Source organism: Myotis lucifugus, unplaced genomic scaffold, assembly GCF_000147115.1.
Source record: "Myotis lucifugus unplaced genomic scaffold, Myoluc2.0 scaffold_895, whole genome shotgun sequence".
Lineage (NCBI taxonomy): Eukaryota > Metazoa > Chordata > Mammalia > Chiroptera > Vespertilionidae > Myotis > Myotis lucifugus.
The window spans coordinates 78,972-97,570 of record NW_005871943.1 but is presented as its reverse complement, the minus strand read 5'-3'; the positions used below and the strand labels follow the sequence as shown (position 1 = coordinate 97,570).

The window sequence follows — 18,599 nt, the reverse complement described above, 5'->3', positions numbered from 1 at the left end:
TGAGCAGGAAATAAAAAAGTGTTTCCTCCTACACCGGGTAGGAAATGTAAGATGGAGTCACTTACTTTGGAAAATAGTCTCAGTTCTTTAAAAAGTTCAACATAAGAGGGATCGCCGGACCTAGCAATTCCGCGGCCGGGGCATTATAGCCAAAGAAGTGGAAACACGTCCACATACACCTTGGAGGCTGGTGTTGATGGCAGCGTTGTTGTAACAGCCAAAGCGGGGAAAGGACCCTGGTGTCCGTGGAGGGATGGGCCCAGAAATAAGGGGTTCGGTGGAATTGTATTCGGCCATAAAAGCAGTGAAGTCCTGACATGCTACAACCTGGACAAACTTGGAAACCAGGTTAAGGGAAAGCAGCCCACACCCAACACAACGTGAGATGTCCAGAATAGGCTAATATATCTGTAGATGCAGAAAGTAGATTAATGGTTGCCTAGGGATGGGGGCGTGATGGAACTGGGGGGAGGGGAGAGCTAAATATATTTCTTTATGAAGTAATGAAAATGTTCTAAAATTGTGGTGATGGTTGCACAACTCTCATCAGACTAAAAATCATTTGATTGCAGTTTGGTGAGGTATATCTCAATATGTGAATTACAGCTCAATAAAGCCATTCCCAAAACAAATAAAAACATGCCACCAAGCAAAAGTGTTACCTTGGGGTTTTATTCCTTACTGTATCCTCAAGGCCCATAATAATAAAGTGTTACTTTGGGGTTTTATTCCTTACTGTATCCTCAAGGCCTATAATACTAGTACCTGGCCCACCGTAGGTGCTCAGTCTGTATTTATTGAATCTTACAAACTTTTAAAAGGACTAAATTATCTTCAAGGTCTCTTTTATGCTACTACTCTAATTCTAAAAATCAATTAGAAGACAAAAGGAGGATCTCTCAAGGTTATTGCCGTTCACTTGAGTATGTTTAGAAATAGCCTATTAAAGGGCCTGTAATGGAGCACAATGGTTCCGCTTTTGGCAGGGAGGGTGAGCAAGTGGTTGCCACACACACTTTTTTATATGAGGCCTGTATGAATATTAGACTTCAGTTCATTTGATTGAAATGCTAAACTTTCATCTTTCTTGGTAAAATAAAGCTTTATTTTGAACAAACGATAGTAATTGTCCAGGGAAGTACGTGTTTTACTTTGAGCCCCATAATTCCTAAACCATGCTATCAGATGATCTATATTCAATCCAAGTCACAATGCAGTTACAAAATGCCACACCGAACTTGTCGTGTTGATAGGGATTGCTATTAACAGATCGCCCCTTATTAGATCCCACCATCTGAAATTTCAGCGCTATACTCCTGTGGAATTACATAATCACTACTTAAAAAAACAACTTCAATCTGTTTTCTGAAATAGCTTTGTAAAGTGTTGAATAGCAACTATTTTTGATTGTGACTACGTAAGAACTATAGTCCAAACTTCCTGTAAACTTGTAGAAACTTGAACTTTCTGAAGATCCAATATGAGAATAGGTGAAATTAACCCTATAAACTCTATGAAGTGATTTCTTATTTGCATTTTTAAAGATTTTTAAAGGTTTGTGTCTGGAGACATTTTACGAGGATATTAGTTTTGTTTTACCATTTCTTCCTCTCCCACTCCAAGAAGGGAGCCAGGCGTTTGCACATCCTTCCCTTTAGGACGTTTTGTTGTTAAGGACGGTTACCCACCTTCTAAAGTCAACCAGTCCTTCTGGTTCTCTGTGCTGGTCCTACTGCAGGAGAGGATCAGGGGGAGGGGACAAGGCGAGACACAGAACAGCGTGCCCGGAAGGCTGGACCATACACACGGGGACTGTGTCAATGGAGTCCCAAAACCCAAATGCAGCAGGGAGGCAAGGCGTCAGCCTTTAAAGAGCTGGTGGGCTTGGCCAAGAAAAGCATCTGTGGAGTCCACCACAGCTTGCGCTCTCCACACCGCCACCTTCATTTCCAACTACCATGCCTTCTGGATTGATTCTTGTGAGTCCTGAGTAGGCTCCCCACTCCCAATGACTGAGACTGAATTTCCTACCATCTATGAGAGATGATAGCGGATTTGATTTAAATGGAATTTTAAAATTGTCATACAGACAACAGTATGGTGGTTACCAGAAGGAAAGGGGGGGTGGAGGAAGGTAGACGATACAGGGGAGATAAATGATGATGGAAGACTTGATTTGGGGTGGTGTGCATACAATATACAGGTGATGTATTAGAGCAGTTCTCAACCTGTGGGCTGCTAACAATGAAAATACATCCTGCATATCAGATATTTACATCACGATTCATAACAGTAGCAACATTACAGTTATGAAGTAGCAACGAAAATAATTTTATGGTTGGGGGTCACCACAACATGAGGAACTGTATTTAAGGGTCGCGGTATTAGGAAGGTTGAGAACCACTGTATTAGAGAATGTACATGTGAAACCTATATAGTTTTGTTAATCTGTCACCCCAATAAATTCAATTTTAAATTCATGTCAGACAAACCAGTTTATGTGGAATAAGATTCACACCCAATACATTATTGCTATTTTCATGTTTTAAAATACTTGAAATCCTTTTATCTTCATGATCTCATTTGATTTTCAACATCCCATGAGAAAGGCTGAGTAGTTTTAAGATTCTCAACATCCTAATCCAGTAGTCTTAAGTGTACTCCCATGGAATTCTGGTGTTTCCCCAGTGGGATTGATGTGTTACATACACTACGATATCCAGCAGATGAGGGAAAAGAGCCAAGTTCTCAAAAAAATAAGTTAATGGGTATATTTCAATTTTTAGCTTTTCTTTCATAATTTTTCATAGCTCTTTGGTGTCTGCTATAAAATGTACAGGTAGTAAAATTTTCAGAACTTTGCAATAACTTTGTCATGTTTTGTTCAACTTTTGTTCAGATATAAAGCCTTAGGCTATGGTTTTTATAACACATATATTCTCATATTTTGGGTGAATTGTTTCTATTTAAGAGGCTGAAATTAAATGACACAGTATTACATAAGCAGCAAGCAAGGTGTTACAGAACATGATTTCCAGGCAAGTTTGAGAAAAAAACTACAGGAGTGCCCTAGTGGTTTGGCTCAGTAGATAAAGCGTCGGCCTGCAGACTGAAGGGGTGCTGGGTTCGATTCTGATCAAGGGCATATTCATGGTTGTGGGCTCAATCCCCGTGCAGGATGCAGTCAATCAATGATTCTCTCTCATCACTGATGTTTCTATCCTCCCTCTCCCTTTCTCTCTGAAATCAACAAAAATATATTTTAAAAAAACAACAACTGCAGGCGTCAACTCTCTCCTATTGAAGAAGAAACTGAATCCCCAGTGATGAAAAGACATAGCAGTTATCGCCATTGTGTGGCAACTTCTAAATGCATCTTCAGGTTCTATATGCAGTGTGATCCCTTCACACTGCAAGATACCGAGTCTGCGTAAGAGCGCTTCTAACCCAATGGAGGAGTAAGGGGAGGGCAACATTGGTGCACCAGGTCTTTAGGCCCTTGCTGTCAGGCTTCTCCACCTCTTACCTAATGGCCTCTGGCCACTGGCACTGAAAAAGCAGCCTGCACATTTCCATGGCATACTAACTGTAGCCGTGCACACAGTCACAGAGTCATTGTTTTAAATTGTTTTAATTGAAATGACAATAAAATAAAAATGTAAAAGAACAGTGACCATTTTAATCAAACTTTTACTTTACAAATATAAAAATATAACCAAAACTTCAGTTTCTTTTTATACATTTTCTATATTTTTATACGAGAAAACTTAATATGAGAAAAGTTCTCCAAGCCCAACTATAAATGATGCCTATACTCTAGGATGTGAACACAGTAACCAAAAGTTTAAGTTTATAAATGTAGTGATCTTTCACTCAACATTTCCCCAATTTACCTCTAGTCTAACAGCCCATCATTAAAATACAAACTACACCTAAACTGGCTCAATCTAGACTGACTTAGGCTTTAGTCTGGGTTTTTTTTTTGTTTATTTTCACCAAAACAAGCCTTATAAATATAGTACGAGCTAATACTAAAGTGTCTTTTATGGCTCAAGTGAAAATTACAGTATTCTGTTTCTCATCACATATTTAAGCAACAAAGGGAAATTGAAGGAAGTCCAGTTTAACCCAAATAAGTGGTAGAAAACAAGTGGAATAATTATGGAAAATGAAACCTTATGCTACAGAAGCTGACTTGCATTACAGTCAAAAACCACTAAACCTCTCTGGCCATGCACACTCTGACAGTCTTAGTGATGGGCACATACTGTCCCCAACACTATAAACTAGTAAAAACATTAAGTTTGAGGAACTCCCATGTGAAAAGCTACACCATCATCATCTCAAGTGACCTGAACAAATACTTAAAAAACTCCTTGCTGGCCTGCTGAATCTGGAGGGCCTTGACCTCTCACTTCTAATTAATTATGGGAGGAAAAAAAATAGACCAATTTATTTTATCCAAACAAAATGCTCCCTTAAAGGAACTCTTAAATATCCAAAGTAATAATTGAGCCACACAACGCTAGTTACAAGGTAAGACAATGATAAAAACCCAGACCTGCTCTTAAAAGTACAAATTCACAGAATCATCATTTGCCATTTTAAGTATCACCTACGTCTTAAAAAATCACAAGTCTTGCCCTAGCCGGTTTGGCTCAGAGGATAGAGCGTCGGCCTGGGGACTGAAGGGTCCTGGGTTCGATTCTGATTAAAGGCAGGTAACTCAGTTGCAGGCTCCTCGCCAGCCCCGGTCCTGGCCAGGACTCGTACAGGAAACAACCAATTGATGTGTTTCTCTCACATCGATATTACTGTCTTTCCCTCTTTCCCACTCTCTCTAAAAATCAATGGGGAGCCCTAACCGGTTTGGCTCAGTGGATAGAGTGTCGGCCTGCAGACTGAAGGGTCCCAGGTTCGATTCCGGTCAAGGGCATGTACCTTGGTTGTGGGCACATAGGGAGTGTGCAAGGAGGCAGCTGATCGATGTTTCTCTCTCATTGATGTTTCTAACTCTCTATCCCTCTCTCCTCCTCTCTGTAAAAAATCAGTAAAATATATATATATAAAAAAATAAAATAAAATTTAAAAAAATAAAAAATAAAAATCAATGGGGAAAAAAATAACCTCAGGTGAGTATTCAAATAAATAAAATAAATCACAAATCTTCACCACTTAGAAAAAAATTCATTTTTGTTCAAATGGGTTTTCAATGCTAAATAAATATGATTTAAAACATTTGAGTAAAACTTTATTTTTTTCCCCTCAATCTATTGAATATTTCCCAGTGCCATTTAGTAGTTTTATATAAAATATACACTACTTGGATTACTCAGGGAAAATAATATGACAAATATTATAGTAATACAATACAAAAGAGCACTCATTTATAAACAAACCTGAACATGGAAGGCAGTCAAAAATATATCAGTTAATCAAGAGCTCATTTAAAAACTATTCAGTATTTAATATGTGGAGACTTGGAATGCACAAGTTAAGACTTAGTTCTTGAAGAAGTGTGATAAGTTTATTTATACAAGACCTTAGTGTTAAACAGTGTCCTTGAACCCTCTTCTAATGCTGTAGGAACACATCATATGTAAACATCCCTTCCAGAAACCAGAACAAGAGTGTTGGAATATAACAAATGACCAGTTCAAATGCAGTTTTAAAAATTTATGTTTGTGTGTGATGAGTATTACATTCAAAACCAGATCTCTTACAGTCCAAGGTTAATCATCCAGCTGGCGTAACTGAAAGGTTTTTCTCACCTCGACCCCAGTGGATGACTGACTCAAGTACTTACGCTGGAAAGCAGTGATTAAAAAAGAATTTCTAGGTCAGAGCTTAAGTTACAAAGGACATGAGTGGCCTCAAATCAGATGACACTCTTCAATTCACTCCTTTACTGACAGCACTTTCTAAATCACACCCCCCCCCCCAAAAAAAAAAAGGCTACCTCTTTCCACCCACCCTAAATGGCAAGAGCTAATGTGGTCTGGAATGTGGTCACTTGTAGCTTTTCCCTCGGATTCCAGAAGCAATCATGGAAAGTGGGCTGGATTACGCAGTTTCCAACTCTGCCTTCCCCAGTTTTAGGACTCAGCTAACCAGTGAGCTCACCAATAAAGGAATTAATTAGAAAGATGCTAATGTAAACCAGAGGGCAGGACTGTTAGCCCTTGAGGGAAGAGGACTATCCACAGAACTAGTGGTTTTTTCGAAGGAAACCTGCTCATTTTTGGTCCTGGGGTGTGGACTCACCTACTACTTGAGCAGAGACCCAGTTACAGTTACTCCTTGATATGCAACCATGTGAAGGTTTGACATGTAAATGAATTTGCATGTTTATAAATAAAATTGCCCAGGCACTCTTCGTCTGACTTTCTCAAGTCTAAATAGGGAAAAACATGATACAGCTTTCACATCAGAACAGCCCTGTGATCAGTACCATAAAGTTGTAAGAACCAATCAACAGTTCATCTCTATTAAAAACTTAAGTTGCCAATCTCTTTTAATAGCTGTATCTTGCAAGATTTCCTTTACATTAAGCCTGCAGTAAATAAGTGTGTAATAAGGCATACACAATATATTTTAACCATTAAACAATGGCACAGCCAGCAAACTGCCCTAAGATTTGTTTTTTTTTTTATTCCTTTAAATCTGACATTAATTTAGCAGTATTTTTTAAAGTTTTTAAAATTTGTTGTTTTTCTCTTAGGCTGACAAACATCTATTCCTTATCCTGTCCTTAGATTTCAGATTATTCCAACATTACTTTGAAATATTACTTCTCCACTGGGTCAGTTGCTAAAATCAAATTTTCACCTCTGTGGATACAACTTCAAGTTAATTGAAATAACTAACTTTGCAATCCAAGAGTTCAAAACCTAACTCATTCACTTTCATAAACTTCCTTCACAGACTGCCACTTTACCATGGCCCTAAGAATAACCAAGACACAAATTCAGAACAGCACAAATAATTAATACCCTGATTATGTGAAAAACTCTAAATGAGCTCTAGATCCATCTCTTTTTATACCACTCCCCATGACTTTCCCAAACCTGCCCCATTTTAATGGTTTCCCTTATGTTTAAGGTCCATTGTTTATAAAGTAAGGTCTGGCTCAATCAGTATAAAATGTACCCCAGTCAATAACATACTGGGAATTCTGCTGTAATACAATGCATCAGAGTGTAAAGTTTGGTACGGGATTTGCACCTTGGACTCATTCAAGCCAATCTAGTTCCCAAAAGTAACAGAAGATCCTCATCACAAAGATCTCTAACACGGCCTTGGAGTGTACCCTCAAGAGTGGTACCCAAACAAGGGTCCCATCAACTTCATTGACCTAAACCTGCCATTGTCTCTGAACACACACCAGCCTAAGGGGGGAGAAAAACACGATCCTCACCTGTAAGAATTTTACAAGTTTAATGTGAAATTAAAAAAAAATACAAATAGAAAGAAGTCCACTTTTTTTAATGTACAAAAACGTATGAGTAGAAACAAAAGCAAATTAAACATTATCACGTATGTTTACACCACTATCTAGGTTCTTCATATCAATGTTACTATTCAAACAATAGAAAGCAGGTGGCAATTTAGGGGGTGGGAAAGAGAAACAAAAAACCTCTTCTACCATGTTTTTTCTAGACTGTGCAGAGCTGTGCTCACAGAGACGGCTTCTTTTACTTCTCCACTGTGCAGGAATTCAGTTGTATATAAAATTGAACCTGAATTTTAAAAAGAACAACAGCTTTATTAAAAACAATATCCTTTACATAGTTTCTACCTTAGATCAGCAATTTTCAACCTCCTTCATCTGATGGCACATGTAAGCTAACCACTAAAATTCTGCAGCACACCAAAAAATATATTTTTGCTGATCTGACCAAAATAAAAATAGGTATAATTTTGATTTATTCACACCAGATGGCTACTGTGTTGGCTGTCACTTTTTTATTTGACAATCTAAGGGAAAAGAGGTCAGTGCCCCTAACTAAGTAGTCAGGTATTGCAAGTTTTAAGAATTCTGCAGCACACTGGTTGAAAAATCACTGCCTTAGATCAGTGGTCGCCAACCAGTGGGGTGGTCCATGAGGTCTGAAAGGTTGGCGACTACTGCCTTAGATGATAAAAAAAATTTGGACATTTCAACCCTCCCCTGACATTTTTGGCATTTTCTACACCGAGACACACTTTTCTCTCACCCGCCACATCTTACACATTAAATAACAGTGTTATTGAAACTTACAATAATAATAATAAAAGAGTCTAAATTTGATTAACTATCCACTAATAGGTTCCCTGAGGGAAGGAAAAGATTTTACACTTCATTGTATTCTGACCACTCAGCACAGTTCCTGGCCTGATAGGTGGTATTTAAATAAATGAATAATATGACTTTTTTTCATATCCCATTTTTCAACCAAAGCAGAGGAGTAAAAGATGAAGTTTGATTAGTGTAACAAAACAGAAAGCCCAATTCTACTCAAGAAGCTTTAATAGAAGGCAAGATGATGACTGGAATTGTTTCTAAATTAACGTTTAGTAAGCACTTACCAGGTGCCTGGCATTATTATAAGCACTTTACGTGTGTTATTTCACTGTTTCTCGCAATTCTATGAAGTGGGGACCACCATTTACAGATGAATAACGAGGCAAATAGGTATGTATAACCATTTGTCGTGGCCAAACTGTCAGGAAGTATTGAAGGTGGAAATCAACTCCAAACACTGACCACAGAATCTGTATTCTAACCACCATGCTATTCTGCAATTCCTAGCTATGGTTGGCTCTAAGTTCAACCACTATGAGTCAACTTTAAAAAAAAAATGCATTCCTCATCACTCTGAAAATATATATATATATATCTAATTCCATGTAAAAATCCAGGACGTAATCCCATATGCCCCCAATTTGGGCCTAAATACAGTTCCAGAAAGGAAAAAGAATATATTACACCAAGAGATTCAATCCCCACATTTTTATGTAGGTAACTCTCTTTGTATTGTACATTGCTGACTACAATTTTTCCATGGCTTCTTTGAATGAAGACTTCAAACTTAACTGTACAGAGTATCAAATTTGGGGAAGAGCAGTTACACAAATACCACGTCAGGCCACACGTTAGGGCCACTTTTGGTCAGTCATGTTTAATCTATGGCTTGCACATGATGTAAGGGTACATCTACTGTCTTAACTTCCTTAAAGACCAAAATTCATGAACTATCCCTTCTCAAGTGGCTCGGAGTATTTTAAATCTGGCAGCTTAGTCAAATCAACCACAAATGTTCAACATTCCATACCTGCTCAAAAGCTGAGGGAGACTAGAAATGATGGGTCCATATCCTGGTGCGTTGTCATACAATTCAAACAACGGTGCGGCTACCAGCTTGTAATTTTTAGGGACTGCAAACAAGGCTAAAATAAAACAAAGTAGTACTCATTTTCTCTAATTTCTTATATAATCAGTTTCCACTTCATTTGTAATAACCAATTTTACATTTGAAAAACATTTGTGGAAAAAGATAATCTCAATACATTTTGGTTCTGTCTTTTAAGCAAATTCATAGTGAGAGCTTTGAAACTGACTTAAAGAGATCCATGCTATTAACAACCAAGAGCACCTTATATAAGTTCTGGCCCTGAGAGGAAGGGGAGAAGTAATTTGTAATTTATTTGGATTCCCCTTTAAGAATATTATAAGAAATGGGATAATTATTTGTTTAAATGCACAAGCCTAAAGATGCTATTTTTTTAAAAACAAATCATCTGGTACTTGAGGGTCTAGTTAAACTTACTTTCTCGCCCTAGCTGGTTTGGCTCAGTGGATAGAGTGTCAGCCTGTGGACTGAAGGGTCCCAGGTTCGATTCCGGTCAAGGGCACATGCCTGGGCTGCAGGCTCGATCCCCAGTTGGGGGGGGCATGCAGGAGGCAACCAATCAATGATTTCTCTCATCGATGTTTCTATCTCTCTCTTCCTCTCTGAAATCAATAAAAATATTATTTATTTTAAAAATAAATAAACTTACTTTCTCCCCAATAGTATATGACTGGCATATCTATGAGAAAAACTAGGTAGTTCTATATAAACTTGCTTTGTGTTTTTAAAAAACTCAAGGAACTTGAAGACAAACAGAAGTATCCTTGAAATTACTCTATAAAAGTTTTTAAATGGCTGCATTCAAAAACAAAATAACTTACCTTTCTCTTGAAGTTGAACCAAAAACAACTTCTTATGTTCCTTCGGTTTTGTAATATGTGCAGGAATATATGGATACTAAAATAACAAGAGAATAATTGGTTGTTGCCAAATCTTCCGTTTATACCTCCATGCCTCTATCAACTCCCATTTTACACATTAAGCCCAAATATCAACCCTCTAAGACCAAGTTCCTCACAACCCCAACATAATTTTATTTTAACACATATCCTGTAACTTCATTTATTTCTTTACATGTTTATCCCCCAATACAGTGCTGCTGAGAGAATTAGAATCCTTTCTAGTCTTCTCTTTACCAGGATCTAGTACCTAACAGATGTACTAATAAAGAAATGCTTTAATAAACATAAAACAACAAATAGTGAACTACTCAACCACTCAAGACAAATAGGTAGACACAGGATTTACAGCTTGAGAAATTTACAACACAATTAAGTCTAATATTTGGTTGCTTTTTTTAAAAGTTGTTTGTTTTTCCTACAAATATCATTATTAAGTTAAATTTTCTAGAACCCTGATGTGCTCCTTTTCTTTTAGGCCTTTTTCTCTAGTCTTCATCTTGGTGTTTAAGTCAATTGTGCTTTACAAAAAGACAGAGATACAAAGATGGTGGGTGCTCTTTTCCCTTTGACACCTAATCAATACCCCAAGTTTGCTAAAAACACAACCCTTATGTTATACACTAGCAGAGCCGACACTAGGGTTTAGTAAATTAAGGGAATTGTCCTAGGACCATGGTAGGGGACATGAATAAGACTATTCAGAAAGGAGCCTGGAGAACTTTTGGGTTCTGACTGAGCATTTTCCAGTTAGATCTAGGAATGTTCAAAAAAAAGTTTACAGTAATTGTTCTGTGCATCTTTTGACCAGGAACTTCATTCATTTCCAGATGAAATTCTACTTTCTTAAAGCCAACACAATTCTCAGGTAGTGAGCACTAGCACCAGCTTCCATCGCACCTTATCTTCCTATCCCTCAGCTCTATTGGGAAGTCAGAAGGAAGAGGAGAGACAGAACAATCTTTAGATAGGCCAACATCTTGAGAAATTCTTGACCTGGGATGTCTTGCCATGCAAAGAAGCTATTAAAGTCATAGAGCCTAGCCAAAAGAATTCAGGATCCAACTGCAAGTATCTATTCTTTCCTACACAAACTAAACTTCAGGGTAAACAAGTACTTGATGGGAAGTTTCTCTTTATTTAAGGATCAGAATACCAATGAAATGAAAAGATCCAGGACTTGTTATTAATGAGCTAATAACATTACAAAGGAGACAACCAGACATTACAACATTCCTGATAAAAGTTCACAATACCACCCTTGATAGCCAACCTCCAAAATGACTCCCAAAGGTCCCAGTCTCCTTCCTGGGATCCACACCTCTGTGTAGTTGCCTCCCACAATGTACTATGTGGGTTTGTGTGACTGACAGTATGAGTAGAACTCATAGTATGTCACCACCAATATTAGTTTATAACAGACTGTAGCTTCCTACTTGGGCACTCTTTCTGTCCAAGTCTCCATCTTGAGGCTCACACACTGGGGGAAGCCAGCTGTCTTACTGGGAGTTGCCCTATGGGGATGCTCTCATGGCAACTGAGGAAGGGGTTAGGTCAACAGCCAAGAACGAGCTGAGGCCTTCAGTCCTACAGCCCAGAAGAACTGAGAGGTCTGCTAAGAATCACACGTGTGAGCTTGGGATCAGATCCGTAAGCCTCAGTTCAGCCTTGAGATGACGCAATCCCAGCTGACGACGTGACCAAAATTTCACAAGAGACCATGAGCCAGAAACACCCAGCTAAGCACTCCCAGATGCCTGACCCTGAGAAACTAAGATAATAAATGTTTGCTGTTTTAGACTGCTAAGTTTTGTGGTAATAGATTAGGCAACAATAAATAAACAATATTATCTCCTTTAGCAAGCCTTGTACTCGCCTCCCAAAAAAGTGAGCCCAAATTTAATCTATTGATCTATCAATTTACAGGAGAGGATAAAGAGTTAGACATGTTCAATGACAACAGGGAATGCAATCAGCAATGGAAACACTACATTACACATTACAAGGGGGAAAAAGAAAGACAGGGGCTCTGGCGGGATAACTCAGTTGGTTAGAGTGTTGTCCCAATACGCCAAGGTTGCAAGCTCAATTCCTGATCAGGGCACACACAAGAATTATCCAATGAATGCATAAATGACTGGAAGAACAAATCATGTCTCTCTCTCTCTCTAAAAAAATAAAAAATAAAAAAAGACAGGGAACCAACTTGTAGATGTAAAAAATTCTTAAGAGATTATCCTAAATAAAATAAACAAAGTAACAATAAAATTTGAAACTATAAGGAATATGTGAACAGTGACTACATTTAATGACATTATGGAATTTTTTATTATTTTAAAAAATCCTTATCTTTTAGAGACACATACTGGAAAATTTACTATTGAGATTATATCGAGGATTTGCTTCCAAACAATCTCAGTTGTTAACCGCTGAAGGTGGATGACAGGTAAAGGACATATTTACTCTATTTTCTGTACTTTTGTATAGATTTGAAATTTTCTTTTAAAAGAAAAAATGCTCAGAATTAAAATTTTTCATTTCAATTAAGAAGGGTAAAAAAGGAAATTTCAAGTCAAAGTCTACTATGATCTTTTTATTTTATCTTACTTATTTTTTTACTATGATCTTTTTAAATGGCTGGAATTAAACCCGTTTCCTACTTCCCCAAATGCCCAGCAAATACAACTGAACACTGACCTGAGGAGGTTCAAAATTTGGTCTCCACCAGTTACCAATGCAGTCATCAATGACCCAGTCTTGCAGGACTCCATCTTGACGACCTAGTATCTGTCAGAAAAGAAATGATACAGCCAGTAAGCAATAAAACATACATGCCCATACACTCTTCTTCAATGAAGAGATTTTTTTTGGCAGCACTCCTAATAGATACATACTTTCCATATGGGCTTCCTTTCTATAATTTCTTATTTATTACTGTATGTGTCACCCTGCCCAAGACATACACTATTAGTTCAAAACTGGCAATCTAGCATTGACATAAACAGAGAGAATCCAACAAATATTGTTATACCCTGACTATACTTTAAAAAAACCAAAGATAATCAATTACCCATATCAGCCAATGCTATACAATAGTTTTTATAAAATCAACTATGGCTTCTGTAAGTCACCCATCTGACCAAGTTATAAAAAGAAGTGTGCAAAATTCAAAATTTTCCTTTTTGGATTCTGTAAAACATTAAACTTATATTGTTTTAATCAAAGCTGTAGTCTACATTTTAATTAGTCAAAAATGGTTCTAAAAGTTTCATAACAACAAAGAGCAGTTCCCTGTCCCACTCTACCCACTGGCTATAACTCTCAACTCTTAGCTGTTTTACCCTGTTATTTGCCTCTATTTTTAAAAGCATTCAAAATCCTACAGAGGCCATGGAACAAAACTACCTGCATTCAGAGCTCCAGAGTCAAGACCTACTAGATGTATAACATCAACAAGTTACTTGAACTCTCTGTGCCCCAATTTTCTTATCAGTAAAATGGAGTTAATAATAATACCTACTTCCTAGGGCTGCTGTGATAACTAAAGAAGTTATTGTATGTAAAACACTTAGGATAGCACAGTAAGTGCCCAATCAATATTGGCCTTTGTTAATCATTACTATTACATAAACACTTCAAGGAAAAAAATAAAAGTAAGTATAAGTTCAACTTCTGGAAAATAAACATTGTACACACTAACACTCTGGGATTTAAGTTTTATTTATTGAAAAGTAATCAAAATAAACTTATCCTTTCACAAGACATAAAAAGCCTAATTATCTAGTAAGTGGGTGGTATTAACAAGGGCAATAATATAACCGTCCAAGTGGTTAAATAGAAAAATACCTCTGTCATTAAGCGTTTTAGTCCTTCAACTTCGTCTTCTCCTGGGTTAAGTTCACCACCAGGTCTGCATAAAGGTTAAGAATTTCAGCTTTCAACTCAATACAATTTTGGGATAATAGGAAGAAGACAGTAATAGTTATTTCTATCAAGTAACTGAACAGGACACATATTCCAGTGTCACATGATGAGGCAATCAAAGTGAAGGGGAAGAATATGCTAGAAATAAAAAGCTGAATTCACGTTAATTCACCAGACTAACAGTACACAAACCCTAATTTTAAACAAACAAAATATGTAGCATAATGTAAACATTACGTAATTGCTGACCGTCAGTCCATCCCAATCTCTTTTCTCTGGAAGCTATTTAGCGAGAGTGAAGTATAGAAACAGCCACAGAGCAATGAACCACATTCTTGTAGTCTGAAGAATGGGGCATTTTTCCAGAACGCCAACCTAAATATTTGAGACCTCTCTTTTGGTACAATCTGGTCAAATAGTTGTGAACTAAATGCATATCAAGAAATTTATAAGCTTAAATGGTAAAACTAAAAATTTATCCATAAAAATGTAAGCCATTTCAAGAATAGGAAACACTATTCATCCTAAGAAATAATATCCATTGTTCTTAGCGATGCTGCAATGACTTCTAGTCATAGAACTTGGACCAATTTGTTTAACAGGGCCCCTATCAAGCTCAGTCATTAATATCAACAATATACAGAGACATGTGGATTTCTAGTTAGGCAATAAGTGAGCATTGCCCTGAAGAAAAATTAATTGTGATTTTTCTTTTTCTAAAGACTCCATGAACAGCCATGTTTGTTGAGTGAATACTATATTCCAAAGCTGCATAAAACAGCAACCTTATTAAAAGCTGTCTTGCTGTTAATTTCCAACAACACTTACAGTTTGAAGAAAGTTGTTCCCAGCTGTAGCAGTAGCACATGGGGTAGTCGGTGCTCATGTACAATCAGAACCCCTTCTACAGTCCTCCTCATCCCAATTTTATCAAATTCCTCCCTCATGCGTTGAAATCTGGCTGCAACAGAGCTGTCCTTCTCATAGAGGGGCTCTTTTGTACCAAAAGTATAATTGGTAAGAGGGTACCTGTGATCCAAAGACAAACATTACACATGAGAACTGGAGACCATAATTTACCAGCATAGATACCAACCATACACATATACATACGTACACATATATAACATGTATACGGTAAATAGTGAATATATACTGTACTCAGAGACATAGGACTTGTCCAGTTACACAACTAGTTCATGAAACAGCAGAGACTGGAATCCAGATCTTGGAACTCTGAAGCTCGAGCTTCCATTAGATTAAGCATATATGCCACTATCCGTAAGGCCCTTAAATGCTCAGTTATCTGGACATCTGGTAATCCTCTGGTTTTAGGTTGTGGCTAGTACCATAGCATTGCCAAGCTGGTTAATGTCCCTTTGGGCTCCTCTGACAGGTAATCAGAAATTGTATGAATCCTATTAGCTTAAATGGCTAATCTCTTTTGTCTAAAAGTTGAGCTACTACTTCCATCATCTCTTCTGTTTTTTCTACTTCTCCCAGTCAAGTACCCTCAGACATTTTTAGTACCATAACCCTTTCCTCTTTAGATGAACTTTTCTTTCCCCTCTAAAACCTTTTAGCCTTCTGCATTTATTTCATTCATTATCCTTATTCTTCCCTTCTCTTCATTCATTATCTTCTACCCAATCTGAATATTCTCTCCTTCTTTATCAAAATATGGCTCATGTTGTTAAAGACGGTTTTCATCTTGCCTAGCAAAGATCAAATTTTTCCTTAAAAATACCATTTTTATCAAACATATCACCTTATAACCCCTCAATCATGAGACTTATAGTAAGAAGCCCCTGGTTCTAAGCCCCTGAGTCAGAATGCTTTGACCACATTGTCCATCCCCAAGGTATCTATCTATTCTATAAAAATACCTTTACATGAAGTCAGTAACTACGTAACTAATCCACTCTGCTATTCTTGAAAGGGGTTGCCAAACTTAAAAAGTTAGTTTGAGCCCAGCCATGATGGCTCAGTGGAGGTCAGGGTTTGATTCCTGGTCAGGGCACATGCCTAGGGTTATGGGCTCAATTCCCAGTGGGGGGCATGCGGAGGCAGTCGATCAATGATTATCTCTCATCATTGATGCTTCTATCCCTCTCTCTTCCTGTCTGAAATCAATTAAAATATCTATTTCGGGAGGCGGGGGAAGGAAAGGACTTCAACTTATAACTTTACTCACACATGAATTGATTTACAACACGATTATTTCTGAATACTGTATTTATATAGGAGAGGAAAAGAACTGTAAATCCATCAACCCATAACTTTAATGGGGCAAAGATTAAAGCATTTTCACCAAGTTAATTCTACATAAGGGCTTAGTGCAAATTGATCCAATAATCAAGGCAAACCAAGGGAAAACTGAGTCCTGGTTCTAATCACCACTACAGGCTGTGCTTTCACATTGTTTAAAAGGGGAGCATTTGCCTTTCCCACGACATGGGAATCTTATGAGGATTCTTAAAAGCAGTGCTATGCAATGAAAATATATGATGTTAATGTAATAGCTATTCACTTGAATAGACGCAACTATCTACCAATTCCAGATTTCATAAGCCCCAAAGTTTTATTATCTACATTTCCAAGCAAGCATCTGTTTTGCCAAATAAAACAATAACCATCTTTTCAATTTCAATTCGCTTCTGAGGGAGGGAAATTCATTGATTTGAACATAAAACAGAGAAAACATCTAAGGTGTCTATCAAAACACCAATATCAGCCCTGGCTGGTTTGGCTCACTGGATAGAGCGTCAGCCTGGGGACTGAAGGGTCCCAGGTTCGATTCCAATCAAGGGCATGTACCTTGGTTGCAGGCACATCTCCAATAGGGGGTGTGCAGGAGGCAGCTGATCGATGCTTCTCTCTCATCGATGTTTCTAACCCTCTATCCCTCTCCCCTCCTCTCTGTAAAAAATCAGTAAAATATTTTTTTAAAAAAAAACACCAATATCAGAAAATCCTTGCACCTTTTTTTTTAAAAAGTATGTTTTTACCGGAGACCTTCTGGTGCAATGGAGGATGCTCAACCTACTGAGGAGCCGCACACCCAGGGCAAACCCTTGCCCCTTTTAAACACCGACCAGAATTAAGTGGCCATGTCCTCCATGCAGGCCAGCATCGCAGCGCCTCACAAACTCTCAGGGCAATTTCTTGAGTGAGACACAGCCCACGGCCAAGGACCTGCCACGGCGAGATTCCTAGCGAGAGTGGCCTCGAAAGGCAATGGCTTGAAGTGCTCACACGGAAAGGTGCAGATGACAAAACGCAGCTACAACCCCAGGGTTCCCGGGGGTAGCATTATAGACTCCTCCAGGGACTGCAAGCCCAACCGTCCCCGCACCCACCCTCCCGAGCGGCTGGATGCTCTCGCTGCGGCAGAGAAGACTTATGTGAATGCACCGGGCCGGCCAGAGAGCCCCGAGCCCACGAATGAAATGTGTGTGCATGAGCTGGAATGCAAAACAGCCGTTTTATTAGGAAAAAAAAAAACACAACTAACGCTACGCGTTAGCAGTGGTTCTCAACCTGTGGGTTGCGACCCCTTTGGTGGTCCAACGACCCTTTCACAGGGGTCGCCTAAGACCATCCTGCATATCAGATATTTACATGACGATTCATAACAGTAGCAACATTACAGTGATGAAGTAGCTACGAAAATAATTTTATGGTTGGGTCACATGAGGAACTGTATTTAAAGGGTCAGAAGGTTGAGAACCACTGCGTTAGAGCTAGATCTCGAAAACTGTTAGAAAGATAGACACCATATTTTGCGGGTTATCTGTGGGGAGGTGGAGGAAAGGATGAATTCAAAGCAAACTAGCGTTCTTCCCATGGATACAGGCGCCTGGGAACCAGCCTTCCTCCGGAAGAAGAAAAACCCTCTCAAGTGGGACAGGATCGCGCTGGCGAACGAGGAAGGGGCCTGCAGGGGGTAAAGGCGCGCACTCGCCAGCGGGAGTGGGGTGGTGGGGAGGCGGGGAGGCACGGAGCCTGCGAGGACCGGGACGCGCCGGCCGGAGAACTCCGGACGGGAAGGCGGCTCGGGCTGGCCAGGCCGTACTTACAGGTTGATGGTGCGCTCCAAGGTGAGGGGCTTGGTCTGCTGGATGTACTTGTTGCCGAACTGGTTGACCCCCCGCGGCCAGCCGGTTTGCGAGCGATTGGGCGGCACCACGGACATGCTGGCGAGGACTGGTGGCGAGCGGAAAGCGGGGAGAGGGCAGGGAGACTTCCCGGGTGCGGGCAGCGGTTGTCGGCGTCCCAATCAGCAGCCGCGGCCCGCCATTAACGTGAGAGCGCTAGAGGAGGCGGACGCCCGCCGGAAGTGCATCCAGAGCCTCGGGCGGCAGGAAGTAGAGAGGCGGGAGCC

At 39.1% G+C, this 18,599-nt stretch overlaps 1 protein-coding gene across 2 annotated transcripts; it reads right to left on the bottom strand.

Annotated features, from left to right (window-relative positions):
- Positions 1–7,468: 7,468 nt before the first annotated feature.
- Positions 7,469–18,555, bottom strand: NUDT21 (nudix hydrolase 21). Of its 2 annotated transcripts, XM_006106731.3 has the most exons (7): positions 18,295–18,552; positions 15,044–15,244; positions 14,138–14,201; positions 12,989–13,078; positions 10,214–10,289; positions 9,315–9,429; positions 7,469–7,739 (listed from the first exon to the last, which is right to left on the bottom strand). In XM_006106731.3, exons 1-7 carry the CDS (start codon positions 18,408–18,410, stop codon positions 7,718–7,720), a joined length of 684 nt encoding a protein of 227 aa, XP_006106793.1. In that variant the 5' UTR covers positions 18,411–18,552; the 3' UTR covers positions 7,469–7,717. The 2 variants fall into 2 exon arrangements, with proteins under 2 accessions (XP_006106793.1, XP_014304162.1); XM_014448676.2 differs by lacking the exon at positions 9,315–9,429 and having other exon boundaries at positions 18,295–18,555.
- Between the last annotated feature and the right edge of the window lie 44 nt (positions 18,556–18,599).